Source organism: Eleginops maclovinus, chromosome 4 (genome assembly GCF_036324505.1).
Source record: "Eleginops maclovinus isolate JMC-PN-2008 ecotype Puerto Natales chromosome 4, JC_Emac_rtc_rv5, whole genome shotgun sequence".
Lineage (NCBI taxonomy): Eukaryota > Metazoa > Chordata > Actinopteri > Perciformes > Eleginopidae > Eleginops > Eleginops maclovinus.
The window spans coordinates 26,484,956-26,498,736 of NC_086352.1; the positions used below are offsets into that span (position 1 = coordinate 26,484,956).

The following is a 13,781-nucleotide window of genomic DNA, read 5'->3' on the forward strand; positions in this document are numbered from 1 at the left end:
TGAGGGGGTCAGTTTCATTGGAGAGATTGTCTTAGGAGCACGTCAGGAGCCAATCATCTGCTTTGCGTTGTTAATCAGCTGTAATCAGCACCATGGTTTTCAGATGACACTGGAGCACAGGTTTTTAGAAAGCTTGAGATGGCATATTTTAAAACAGATGATTATTCACCTTGCATTGGGTGTTTTAGGAAATACAACATTTTTTAATAACAGTTTATTTAATTCCCAACTTATTATTAATGGAATCATTTTCTGGTGCTGACGCTAACCTTACGCAGAATACTCCCATCAGGAACTTTTCAATCAAGGCTGGTGATTTTCCCAAATAACACTGATTTATACTAGATACTGGTTCAGACCATTAGAATGATGGCTATGAACTTTCCATTTCTTTGATCGATGCATGCATTCTGACCTTGCTCAACTGCACAACTTTAAACTTTGAAATAATTTCCCCTGAGACCTCTATCAGTGGCATCTTCTTCCAAACACACTACCTGCATAAAACATCCCTTACCCTTTAATCTTTTAGAAAGTTGACATTGATTTCAGGTACATACATATATTTTGGGTTTTCTACTCGAACACATTTTAATAATATATATATACCTATTTTCTACTACTGTTTGTCCGAATATATACGTGCGTTGATTCTGTATGATACTCTCTGGTTTAGGTCTCATACGAAAAATCTATAGTCTGCTCTGATTGGTCATTGATTCCTGGTCTCCAGCGTTTGCATTTCCTGCTCCTCTGTGCTGACATGCAGCAGGGAGCGCTTTGTATCTATATATGTACTGGTGTATCATCACAACCTCACTGATTGTTTAAAACCAAGGTTTTCGAGTGATGTATGCATTTCTCATTGATTGACACATAGACCTGGGGCCTGTACTACGAAGCTGGTTTTCTGGCTTACCGGGGTAACTTCGAGAGTAACTTGGTCACGTGCAGCGTATGTTGCTGGTTAACCCATACTACGAAAGTTGGATATGTTAAAACCGAGGTATGCTGCCATGGCAATATACGTAGGATCCCAAAACTGGTCTTCCCAGTTTTAGTTCTTGGTTAACCCTAGCAGCCTGTACTACGAAGCTGGTTTTCTGGCTTACCGGGGTAACTTCGAGAGTAACTTGGTCACGTGCAGCGTATGTTGCTGGTTAACCCATACTACGAAAGTTGGATATGTTAAAACCGAGGTATGCTGCCATGGCAATATACGTAGGATCCCAAAACTGGTCTTCCCAGTTTTAGTTCTTGGTTAACCCTAGGTTTCCGATTAACCACACCCTATTTAGACACCACTCCTCCACCGACATGTCCCCTAAAGACAATGCCAGCATACCTGGACGATCCGTACGATATAGGCGCGCAGATTGTGAGGGGCTCTCTTCGGAGGGCGAGGGTATTTAGAGACCGCCAGAATCCGCTGGCGTACCCGGACGATGTTCTCCATGAAAGATATAGATTCTCAGCTGAGGGAATTCGTTACCTATGCCAGCTGCTCGAGGCGGACGTCTCTAATGTAACCCGCCGAAGTCAGGCCCTCACAATCGAGCAAATGTTATGTCTTTCATTGCGCTATTTCGCCAGCGGACAATATATGTATTCCATCGGTGATGCTGAAAACCTGAGTAAGAACACTGTATGCCGGGTGATACGGAAGGTGGTACTTGCTCTCACTAAACTGGTGGATGCATTTGTTGTATTCCCTGGCCATTTGCCTGCACGTCAGATAAAAGAAGGGTTCTATGCAATCGCTGGTAATATGCCACTAATCTAAAAATAGGTAATTTGCACATTTCATAATTGTGACTGGCAACTGATTTGACTAACAAAATATCTAGGTTTCCCAAGAGTAATTGGAGCCATTGATTGTACGCACATTCCTATCAGTGCACCCCTGGGAGAGCATGAGCGGGATTTTGTGAATAGAAAGTCCAAACACACCATCAATGTCCAGGTAATACACAAGACTAACAGATTAACAGTAGGCGTACATTGTACAGTCCACGATTCATTGGAATAGGTAATGTCAACCTGTGAATTCCTGTTGTCATGTAGAATGATTTCCTGTCCTCTGCATGGGGTGGTGTCATTTACATGCGCAACAGCATGCCTCACCTGTTATGTTCCTTACCTGTGCACATATTCTTAGATGACATGCGATCACCACTATATGATCACAAGCCTGGATGCAAGGTGGCCAGGGTCAGTCCATGACTCCCGTATATTCAGAGAATCATCACTGTCTGACAGATTCCACCAAGGTAAAAGTCCTATATCGATTTACCTGAAGTAATATGCTTTAATAGTGAACATGAAATCAGTGTGACAGTTGTTTAATTTTTCCTCCATTTCATCTAAGGGCAATTTGATGGAATCCTGCTGGGGGACCGTGGCTACGCATGCATGAAGTTCCTCATCACACCATTTCCTGATCCACAAACAAGGCAACAGAGATCATTTAATCATGCACACAGTGTCACTAGGGCCAGGATCGAAATGACATTTGGCATATTGAAGGCCCGATTCGCCTGCCTGAAGGTCCTTCGGGTCAAGCCAGACAGGGCCTGCCAAACCATAGCAGCATGTGTGGTTCTTCAGAATGTCGCCACAATAAGGAAGGAAAGAGTGCCCCCTCATGATCCTCCCCCACCCCCTGATATTACTGATCCAATCACCCTGGATCATCCAACAGGCCGTGCTGTCAGGGATGCCATTACCAACCAGTTTTTCCAATGAATTGTACACACCACAAATTAAATGCACAAAAATAAAGACATGTCACACCAATCTCTGATATTATTCATTTATTAGATGACCCTCTTTCCTGCAAGAAGAAAAGGTGACGAAAAGCCAGATCAATGACACACATATAGGGTGTGGGTAGCCTATATATTAATGGAGTGATAAGACAATACCTTCTTCTCATGTTCCAGCTTTTCAATTTCTAATTCCAGCTTTCTGATCTCCAGCCTCTTCTTTGTGCGGTCTAGCTCCAGCACTTTCTTGTATAAACTGCGGACATTGTCCACTGTGGCCTACACAACCCCCACCCCATGTTGTACACATTAGCCTAGTATGCATTATATTCAGTAATTAAACAAGGAAGGAGAAACTGTACTTTGTCTGACTGTGAGGTCCCTGGGAGGGAGGCTTCAGGAGGGGAAAGCTCCTCCAAGTCCTCCTAACACACACACACACACACATTGCATTAATGACACAGGTCACTTGATTCAGACAGTACTGACAAATGATGCTCACCCTCCTAGGACATTAATGTGGCATATAGTAGCAGTAAAGTGTTTTAACCTGCATGTGTGTGTCGGAGGGGGCTGTGAGGGTCTCGTCATCATCATCATCATCATCATCATCCTGAAAAGATTCAGAATTTTACGCTGCACCCATACTTTAGGGGTGACATAGCCTAATTTACATGTCATGGATGTTATCCATTTGAATTACCTGTGTCAGAGGATGAATGCATCCTGGTGGCTGCAGGGTTGTGATGTTTCCACCCTCGACTGCATGCAACAGAAGACACATGTTACTGATGATTCAGGGGAAGAAAGCCAAAATACTCTAACATGAAGAACGATGAATGCCATACATTACCTTGCACATAGAGGGTGGACATTTCAGCTGCCCCAGGGTTAGACTGTACCCCTGCCACCCCATCCATCATCACCCTGCCACTGTTGTTGGCTAGGGCCAACTCTTCAGCAAGAGTAAAGGAGTCTGGTGCCCTCCCTCCTCCTGTGCGCCTTATTTCTACCTTCTTCTTGTTGGCTGTTAAAGACAGACACATTTAGCTCTCTCTGACAAGACACACACACACACACACACACACACACACACACACACACACACACACACACACACACACACACACACACACACACACACACACACACACACACACACACACACACACACACACACACACACACACACACACACACACACACACACACACACACACACACACACACACACACATTCTTACTTACCATTCTGAATGATGTTTTTGTACTTCATCTTCACCTGCTGCCAGGTCCGTTTGGCGCTGCTGGTACCTCTGGAAGTATTTAAGGGACATACACAGAATTAGTGAAGGGGACTAAACATTCAGTTGTCCTGCTTCATTTGTGGTTGCACATACGATACAGTAACGTTCCGACTGTTATTGTACATCGTCCTGACATACTGTATTCAGGTTGGGATTATTTTAACGGACATATAGAAGTAAAGAAATAGGCCTACTTACGAATTTACGCGGTCTGTAATTTGCTGCCAACACCCCAGTCGCGCCTTGTTTGCTGCCGCGGTGTTGGATTTAGCAGCCAGGGTCGGTTTATACTCTTCATAACTCCTCATTATGATCTCGCATTCCTCTTCTGTGAAATAGGGAGAGCCCGCCATGATCGAGAGTGTTTTTTTGCGCTGGTACCACCCCTTTTATGTGAACGCGCAGTAACTCTGGTTGAGTGAACACAGGTTCAGCTGATCAACTTCATAATCAGCGTCGTAGTACCGTTTAAGACCAATCAAGATGTCCAGGTTTAGTCAACCCCGGGTTACCGCGGAAACCCTGAGTTAGTTCTAAGTAGGTTGAACTCCGTTCGTAGTACAGGCCCCTGCTTTATAAGTAAATAAATATTACATTTGATGATGTTTCAAGAAAGGATTCTAGTATAAAAAGTCATATTCTTAAAAAATTATTTATACTTTTTCTATCGCTAACCCTAACCATGAAGTCAACTATAGACTCTAATGGATGTTCACAATGACGGTTTGGGTAATCATTTGGTAGTTTCATTTTCTCCTGGAGGTTTGCTAAATCCATGATGTCATGTTTGCTTTCAAAAACAGAAATGCCAAATATTCCCAATTGGTACATTATGAAGTGAAACAAAAACACCTCCAGGTCTGTCAAGGAATCAAATAAGATGCTTGTTGTTCTCCCAGTGTCGTGAAGTTCAGAGAGAACTTTTGCCAGACACTGACTTTGCTCTCTCCTCTTGTTCTTTGCCTTGTTGCTCTTTGTCAGCATGTCAGAATAATGAGGGCAGAGCGTTTGGGCTGGAGCGGGGACAGCCGGCTCAGTGCCCGCATGAATATTCAGTCCTGCATATGGCCCTGTGCATAAGGATCTGCATTCACTTAAAGGCACTAATTAGGACGCTGGATTTGAAAAGAAGTGGCTGTGGTTGCTGTCAAAAAGACTCATGAGCTTAGTAAGTAGTTTTACTTTGCTCGAAAGGAACAGGAAGGGCAAGAGAGGGAGAAGGTGGCTCTCCTCTGGAAGTGGATTATCTAAGTGTGGACTGACCTGTAAAAAAAAAACACTGATGAGCTTTTATTTGGAAGGAAGAGAGAATGTCATGTCGCATCATGTAATGGATCACTGGGCTGAATGTGCTGACTCTTTTTAAAGGGTAATACTGATGTGTTTTTTTTGTAAGTCTCAAAGTTTCAGGTTCACCTCTTAAGAGTCGGCATGGTTACAGATATCAGGGCTGTTTTTCCCTCCTTCAGAGAACATTATTTTTACTCTTGATCAGGATGAATAACAACAAACACAGAGCGAAACAATCAATCACAATAAACATAGCAAATCTCTTCGTTTTATCCCTCTCTCAATAGTGTTTTCATTTCAGGCCAACAACAGTGTGGACAAATTCATTTGGAGCATATTGGGTGTAATATTATCCAAACACAACAATACACCAAATTACACGCTGAGAACAGACGAGGACAATAAAAATAGAATCAGTATGAGCTTCACAAGGGTAGTGTTTATTTCTGGGAATTTGTTTTATTACCAGACATTCATGCTGTGTTGTCCACCCCCTGTAGATGTACTCAGCTTCTGTGAGTCACGTAACGTTTTAATCTAAAGCTACTTATAAAGTACCGCAACACATTGGGGTTCGGAATCGTTCCCAAGGACAAGTTGACTGCAGGGGCTAGAAATTAAAACCACTGACCCTCTAATGATAGAAAACCATGACCACCCTGAGCCACATATAAAAACACATGACCATATCAAAAACAAAACAATCAACTATGAGGAACAGGATTGCAATTTAAATGGATATTTTGATTGGTGTTGGTGTGTTGTTTCAGGCATGTTTCACAAAAGTAGTTTTTGTTAAGCTTGTAAGCATAACTTTTTTTTGCTTCTCTCAGTTGGGCATTTTAATGTGGGGCTCTTCTGTGACTGACTCGTTTTGGAGCAAACCTCCAACGGTGATTAAAGGAACTGAAGGTTTTGGCATTATTTTTCGTAACCAGAGTTTACCAGTTTGCTCATGCTTGGGTCACAAGTTTGGCATTAGTGAAAATCTTTCAGAATGAGTCAGAAATAATTGTCTCCATGAAATCACAGCTTGGCATATCAGACACTTAAACATTGCTCAACAGTTTATACTATGAAACCGGAAGGTAATCATATCAAGAAATATTGTGTCTCAACAAGTGTGAAGGATACTCACACTTGTGCATTGCCAACCCGCTGTTTCAACAAAATGTTCTCTATGAAATTAATTGAGGGACTGATTTTTGTAAGTATTTAAGATAGTCTGAGCAAAAACTCCAAAATGAACAGCTTTTGAAGTTTTGAGTACCACCTACCACCCTATTTTATTCATCAAGAGTGAATCTGAAAACTTAGCAATAGCAACAAATCATTAAATTAAATAAAATATTCTGAAAATCATATCAAACAATCAAACAATCAAATACAACAAGATGGATCAAATGTAACACAAGACAGTATTGCAAGAACCTCACTGCACTGTGGAAAACCTAATAGTTACAGCCGGAAAGAAAGGTATTTTCCTAAACTACATTGGTAGTTCCCGTTGTTGATGAATTGACTTTTTTTACACAATTGTTTGACCCTTGTGTATGTGCAGAGCTCAATCTGTCCCATAGGTGCAATAAGTGCTCAGATTGCGGATTTTACATTCTTGACCACATCCGGACGCTGAGGGCGCCTCTTCTGCTGGAGCCAATCTGTCACGTCCAGCACTCAGGATGAGTTAAAGTTTCGTCCTGCTGTAAATATCTTGCAACCCACTAAATAGCTATTTGGTGGTTTGAGGTCATCTCTTCCCTTGTGGACTTATCTCTTTCCTGTTGAAATATGCATAGTATATCCATTTCATCACAGTCAATGCTGGTGATGACTGAAGAGACAACCAATACGTTTGTGGAGCTATGTAAGAAGCACTCTTGAATCCAGGACTACAGCTATACTGGGCCAAATCATTGATGTGTTTTTTTTTAACAGAATGTTGGATAATGTAAAACACTGCAGCCTTTACATAATAGTTTTAAGCTCCTTTAATGAAGCCAGATGGCAATTTCGACTGAGTCACACATTGTAAAAGAAAACAGATCAATCTATAAAGCTTTTCCTTTGGGGATCTCTGTCTCAAAACCCATATGCTATTTTTAACCGTTTAAACAGATTCAACCAAGAAAACATGTCGACACACCCTCAAATATTATTACTGCATGTACTTCTACTGCCAGAAGAGACAATAATCGTCAAACAATAAAGAAGCCCCTTTTGAGAAAACCACAACTCCCACAAAATTTGAACAAACTGTTTTTAAACAGGTAGCATTGTACTGTTTCAGCCTTACATCACCTGATCATTTCACCAGTTTTCAACAAGTCACACTGAACCAGCATTGTCAGTTACAAAATGTGTCATTCGAAAAGGTTATATTAAAATAAATTGTAAATGCTGGACTCAAAATATCTTCCTTTTCTTGAAACAAATGTCAGGATTGAGGAAAGGACCCAAGCGCAGAACCAATAGAGGAGGCAGGGGTACAAACGTATATAACAAAGGGCGAGCTTTATTTATAAAAAAAAGCTGATAACAAAATGCAGGAAAAGTACAACAAGGGAAAGTATCAAAATAAAACGCAGACAAACCGGTGGAAAAAGGGAGGGCTGACAAGGTAGATCCAAAAAGGTTCAGGGAACAGGCAAACAAGACAAGACAGGAAGTGACAAAACAAGATACATTTCCAAATAAAACTGGAAAACTCTAAATACAACAACGGAAATCCTAACAACAAATGACTTTCACTATGATGTGACGCCGGTTTGTTCTATGGATGTGACTTGTGTTTTGCTGTCATACATTCAGAAACAAATTGGAGAAAATAATTTGCAAAATGGACATAAAAACTTTGTTCAAGAGAAGTGAGCCCTTGTGCTTCACTGAGTCACCTTGACAGTTCATTTTTGACATGTTCTGTTGTGGTAGGCAGCACAGGGGGACTTGTGAATGACTTTGACATGGGCTAGAGACAACCGGAGCCAAACTAAATATTGATGGTCATTTACACATGCTGGGGTAGGTTAGACACTGACCAGGAAATAAGGAAATTGCCAAAAATGCCAAACTGTAGCATGAAACCAAGCTGGCAGTCATGACTTAACCCAAACAAGCTGACAGAGCTAACCAGTAGAAACAAATGACTATGTTGGAAATAATTTATCTGGAGGTTATTTTTGTTTAAGTCTGTTGTGTGACAAATGAGAGGAGCTGTCTTGAAGCGTCCTGACGGAGGCGTCTTGAGATAAAAGCTTTATATAGTTTATATATCCACATTTTTATAGGTAATCATTTGTAATAATATATATCTTTGTACTTGTTGCTTAAAAAAGATAATATTGCTTAGGTGCTAACTGCAGCCAGCAAGCCAAACTCTGTGTTCACCAATAAATATGACCAAATAGCCTACACAGCTTCGGTCTGTCTTCATTTAGCTGTTTTTAATTTCTAGCTATTTCACTGTGTCCCAAATGCTAGCAATAAACATAATCTGTTTTATTTCTTTTGGACTTTGCAACATATTGGACATAGTGAACATTCATATCCATTGTACTGCTGGGTAATCCAAGCTAAGATCCTCCATACTGGAAAAAGGTACACACTTCTTGGTACTTAGTACACACATGTTTTCAGAGGAGGAGGATTCATGTTATCAAGGCAACAGCTCTTTGGAGCTCTAGGCAAAGCTTATCCTAATGTCAGTATCATACATGTGTTATGATTGAGCTTTGTACATCTTGTAAATCAGTGTACAAAAACCCCTTGTGTTGGGACAGCTGCACTCCAATAGCGGAAGTCTTCCTCCTAAAAGCAAAAAAAAGATTAAACAATGCTGAGAATCCAAATACCTATGCAAACTTAATATATCAGGTACACAAAGGTGTGTCTATGCTGCTCACAGCAGCGTGGGGCCTGCTGAGAAATGCTAAACCATTTAATTGAGGCATTTGATTAAGGCTGATGATCAACACGTCCATATGGGGGCTTAATGGACTTCACTTATAATCAAGCGAGCTAACCACTCAAAACAAAGAGCCTCTCAGTTGGAAAGGCTTTACCGTGCTTATGTAATGTGAGTGCTGTTGATACAAAAACCTTCTCTATGACTAATGATATCTGAGCTTTGGGCTTAATCCAGTATGACTAGTCCTGCATGTAGAGCCTAGAGCATGATAAAGTGGCTGTAAACATGCACGCACACACACACACACACACACACACACACACACACACACACACACACACACACATACACACACACACACACACACACACACACACACACACACACACACAGACTACAATACATTCATAAACACACAAAGGGGATCTACTCAATCTTATTTTTTAATAAACTTTAAAAAAAACGGTAAAACTTCTAGAAACTGTTATCTACTTATGTTTAGAAATTATATTAAAAAAGCATATTTATTTAATCAATCCCCTTTCTGATACTTAGATTCCTTACATTGTCACGTTAGACATATGTATGCAAATGTACGTAATTGCAGCCCTGCATTTAGTAATGCAATTTAGAACCAGTCTTAGAAGTCTTAAATCCAAGAACATATGAAACCTCAGTTTTATTGGGGATAATACTAACATTTATTTAACTTCACAATTAATCAACCATACATCTTCTTCATCAAACAATGGCCCAAAAGGACAAAATCCTATCACATTTTCTTAACCCAAGTTGCAAGTTTATTTTTCTGAACTTCCCAAAGTCTTCATGAATTATGTCAATATAGAAAATAGCAGCAAATTCTGCAAAATAAGAAGCTGGAAGCAGAGATTGTATGCTCAAATATATAATGTTATGTATTTTCAATCAACTTGTAAATAAATACATTGATTTGGACACAGATACAGTTTTTCAATAGCTCACCTATCTCGTCAAATAAACAATTCTCAGTTAACAGTGATCAGTTGTCCTTCCTTCCCACTAATATCTCCACTGGAGTTCCACAAGGATTCATCCTTGGCCCCATACTTTTTACAAACTATTGCATAACCCTAACCCTAGGTACAGCTACAAAGAAATATACAAATATTTTCTAATACTGTTACCCTATCTTGAAATATTATACATGTTGAATATATTTCATATTGTAAGAAGGTAACAACAGTAAGCTAGAGTAAATACAAATGGAAAAACACAGCCTAATGTTGCCACATCTGTTGAAAGTAGCTAGCAGCAAAAGTCATATAATTTTGCAAGAAAGCCACCAAGTTGGCAACACTTACAGCCTGTCCTTTTTAGCCCTTTTTAGTCCACCTATCCAAAGGGTCATCATTAATGTAAAGATATCATAATGAACATAAAACAACATAGCTATTTTGGAAAATCAAAGACTGTTGAGCTATACAAAATCCCCTTAACTCAACACCCACAAAGAAAGATACATTTAAATCCTTTCTTCGGAAGCTGGAAGTGTGTTTTTTCAAGATATACTTTACATCCTCCACTGACTTACAAAAAACCCACCAGCTGCACTTGGGCTGTTACTGTCATCTACTCGCAGACAAGACTTTAAAAGGTAGTGTTATGTTTAAAACGAAATGTTTGGACCTAAAAGAGCCTCACCGAAATATGTTTATCTGTGGAGTGCCATGCTGACACTGTTTACTGAAACCTAAAGCAGCATTTAACATCTTATTTGGAAACAAAACACTGTTTGTTAAGACATGAGGGATGATAACGAACAGTGTGTTGTACTGTCAAGGCGAGTAGATTGAATATTTCCAGCTCCGCATTGGGTTTTCTTCTCTCAACACACGCTCTTACTAATTGTGTTTCTTTTAATAGTTTGCCAAATCTCTGTATCAGTTTATCTTTCTGCTCCTCCTCTGTCTCTGGATACCCTTCTCTCCTCCAGCGTGCTTCATCTCTTTGGAGGTGGAGTCAAGCCCTCAATAAAGCTGGTTTGAGTGTGCATTGTTGACAGAATCAGGATGTCTTCTCCCAGAGGGATGCAGGAAGTTTAAAGCTGGGACAGAGACTAAGAAAGGCTCCAGGTCTAGCATTAACAACCATCTACATGCACACACATATTTGTCCCATATGCTCATCACTATTCATCACTAGTCATCTGCATGTCCTCATAGGCTGACAGGGGGTGGAGAGACAGAGGAAGGGAAAGGAAAAGAGGTGAACAGAGAGAGTGCAATGGGAAATGTTCTATCCTTCAAGTTTTAAAGTCACAGGAATGTTGGAGGTTTCTTGAGTTTGATATGGAATCAAAGGAAATCATATCATGAATAAATGAAAATATTTTCTTATGGAATTTCTCCTAATTGACTCACAGACATGCATGGTCCCGAAAGAATGAATCTTAATGCATAACATGAATCTCTGACTTTTTCACCAACAACAGGAAGTTGTGAATATAAATGAATTACTAGTTTTGTTTTAAAATGCACATCTCAGTCTCATTGATAAAAGACGGACCAAACATTGATTTAGAGAACCAAATGTACACACAAGAGTGAAAGTGTTCTCTATGATATGGTCAAGAAAAATCTATGAATTGTAGATTACAAGAAAATAATCTACTCACTGCGTCTTTCTGACTCTAGTGAAAGTATACCATTAAATTCACAACATGCACACACAGTAAACAATGTCAAACCGTTCTACACGTTAATTGTTTGTCTATTCGACAGCTATGGCTTTAGAAATCCAAATAATTGTTTTATCGTGACCGCGCAAATTGGTTATATATTGATCTATCGCTCTGTTTCCACATAAAAATAACACAAAAGCAGCAGACATTAAATCCTTTGATCATATTTGACCCGCTCCATCGACAGAGAATTATAAACTGGACACAGTGTCCTAAAGGTTTCTGTCAATATGAACACACTCTGCCTGTACAAAGAGATCCAAATATTTTCCCATGTATCCTTGAAGTCTGGGTCTTATTGATCATCAGTGAACAAGAAAACTCTTCCTAAGAATAGACTGGGTCATTTTTTTCTCTAGGATTTGGAAGACGATCGTTCAAAGTAAAAAATATTGATCTAATTACTCTGATTTGCTTTAATGGAGGGGGGATTGTCAGAGCAAAGATTAAAACCCATTCTCTGCAAACCCAGAGGAAATGTAGCTTGTGCTTTTATCTCGGCTCCAATCTTTGGCCAGGCTAACTCAAACCGAACAGAGAAGAAAAAGACCCGTGCTCTATTCTCCTTCCATCGGTGCTTTTTAGTATTTGAACTATAAAAATAAGCAGCTTCCTTAGAACCACATGGTACAGGCAGAGAATGGAAACAGCACTTCTTGGTGGTTCAGCAGCATGATTTGAGTTGAACCCGGGACAGCCGTTGACTCGTTTATACACAGATACATGTGTTTTTGTAAAATAAATTAGCCTGAGGCAGAAATAATTCACATATTAAGTGGGTTTCTGATCCCTGACACAAACGACCCCCACCTTCCTATTTTCTCTTCCTTCAGCATGCCTTCGATCAGTCACAGTCCTGCACTGCTTGCTGCCTCTTTCATCCCTCTCATATGATTTCCTGTTGCGGCCTGCATCAGCTAGCATGCAAGTGTGTCTAAACCCACATGCACTGTACATGTGAACATGTGTGTACCAAACTGCGTATAACATTACATGATTTATAGATCCAATCAGGACACATCTGTAAGGTATTAAAGATTATTAATCCCACCATACTGCAGTTAAACCAGAACAGTAAAATAAATCAAGCGAAACAAAGGGGTATATTACATCCTGTCCGCCTGTTTAGGAAAAGTTAAATATAGACTACACACTAGTGGTTTGGCTTGGTGTAATTGTTGTCACACAGCATGAAATATATTTCACACATTGTCACATTTTCCCCATACCTGTAGGTTTTTCGCTGCCTGGAATGATGGAAGCTAATGAAGTGTTGCAGTGCTGTGCTACTGGAGACAGATGAGAGACACTGTGGGAGTTATGGTGGGAGAGAAAAAAACAGGTGAACAGAAAGAAAAAAGTAATTGGTAACGTGGGAGGTGGAAAGTTTGACAGAGATAGAGGCTTCTCTGTGCCCCGCCAATGCAGACGAGACACTAAACCTCAAGTTGGAGACCACAGTGCTCAACTCCAAGTTGATTCCCAAATCCAGCATCTTCCCAGCATTCTTATTAGTTATGAATACATAAAAATGCATAGCTTAGGCAGATGGCAGCTCTGTTATTTTTAATGAATGATCATAATTAAGGCTTTTAGAAAACATTAAAACTTAATTTGATCATAATTACTTTTTTGGAGACTTGGGGCAAAAACAACCCTATATCGTAACCTTTAAAGCATTTTCAGGAGAACATTTGAGGTCAGTAATTGAAAATGAGATAAAACTCAGTGTAAGGTTTCATGGCTCAATAAGCTACTGCCACTCAAACAAAAATCCATTTCTCACTCAC

At 40.0% G+C, this 13,781-nt stretch overlaps 2 protein-coding genes across 2 annotated transcripts; one reads left to right on the top strand and one right to left on the bottom strand.

Annotated features, from left to right (window-relative positions):
- Positions 1-939: 939 nt before the first annotated feature.
- On the top strand, positions 940-2,796 carry LOC134862809 (putative nuclease HARBI1). The gene is made up of 4 exons (XM_063880904.1): positions 940-1,763; positions 1,848-1,963; positions 2,159-2,270; positions 2,369-2,796. The coding sequence occupies exons 1-4, from the start codon at positions 1,334-1,336 to the stop codon at positions 2,743-2,745; spliced, it is 1,035 nt and encodes a 344-aa protein (XP_063736974.1). The 5' UTR covers positions 940-1,333; the 3' UTR covers positions 2,746-2,796.
- Positions 2,797-2,832: 36 nt separating this feature from the next.
- On the bottom strand, positions 2,833-4,639 carry LOC134862822 (myb/SANT-like DNA-binding domain-containing protein 4). Its single transcript, XM_063880915.1, has 7 exons — positions 4,271-4,639; positions 4,014-4,081; positions 3,619-3,792; positions 3,469-3,527; positions 3,316-3,378; positions 3,128-3,190; positions 2,833-3,044 (listed from the first exon to the last, which is right to left on the bottom strand). Exons 1-7 carry the CDS (start codon positions 4,423-4,425, stop codon positions 2,895-2,897), a joined length of 732 nt encoding a protein of 243 aa, XP_063736985.1. The 5' UTR covers positions 4,426-4,639; the 3' UTR covers positions 2,833-2,894.
- Positions 4,640-13,781: the final 9,142 nt, after the last annotated feature.

Coding starts and splice junctions, on each gene's coding strand:
- LOC134862822 (XM_063880915.1), bottom strand. CDS start 4,425: ATGGCGGGCTCTCCCTATTTCACAGAAGAGGAATGCGAGATCATAATG. Junction 3,528..3,618: donor GTCCACCCTCTATGTGCAAG/GTAATGTATGGC, acceptor TGTTGCATGCAG/TCGAGGGTGGAAACATCACA. Junction 3,379..3,468: donor GCATTCATCCTCTGACACAG/GTAATTCAAATG, acceptor GAATCTTTTCAG/GATGATGATGATGATGATGA.
- LOC134862809 (XM_063880904.1), top strand. CDS start 1,334: ATGCCAGCATACCTGGACGATCCGTACGATATAGGCGCGCAGATTGTG. Junction 1,964..2,158: donor AACACACCATCAATGTCCAG/GTAATACACAAG, acceptor ACATATTCTTAG/ATGACATGCGATCACCACTA. Junction 2,271..2,368: donor GTCTGACAGATTCCACCAAG/GTAAAAGTCCTA, acceptor ATTTCATCTAAG/GGCAATTTGATGGAATCCTG.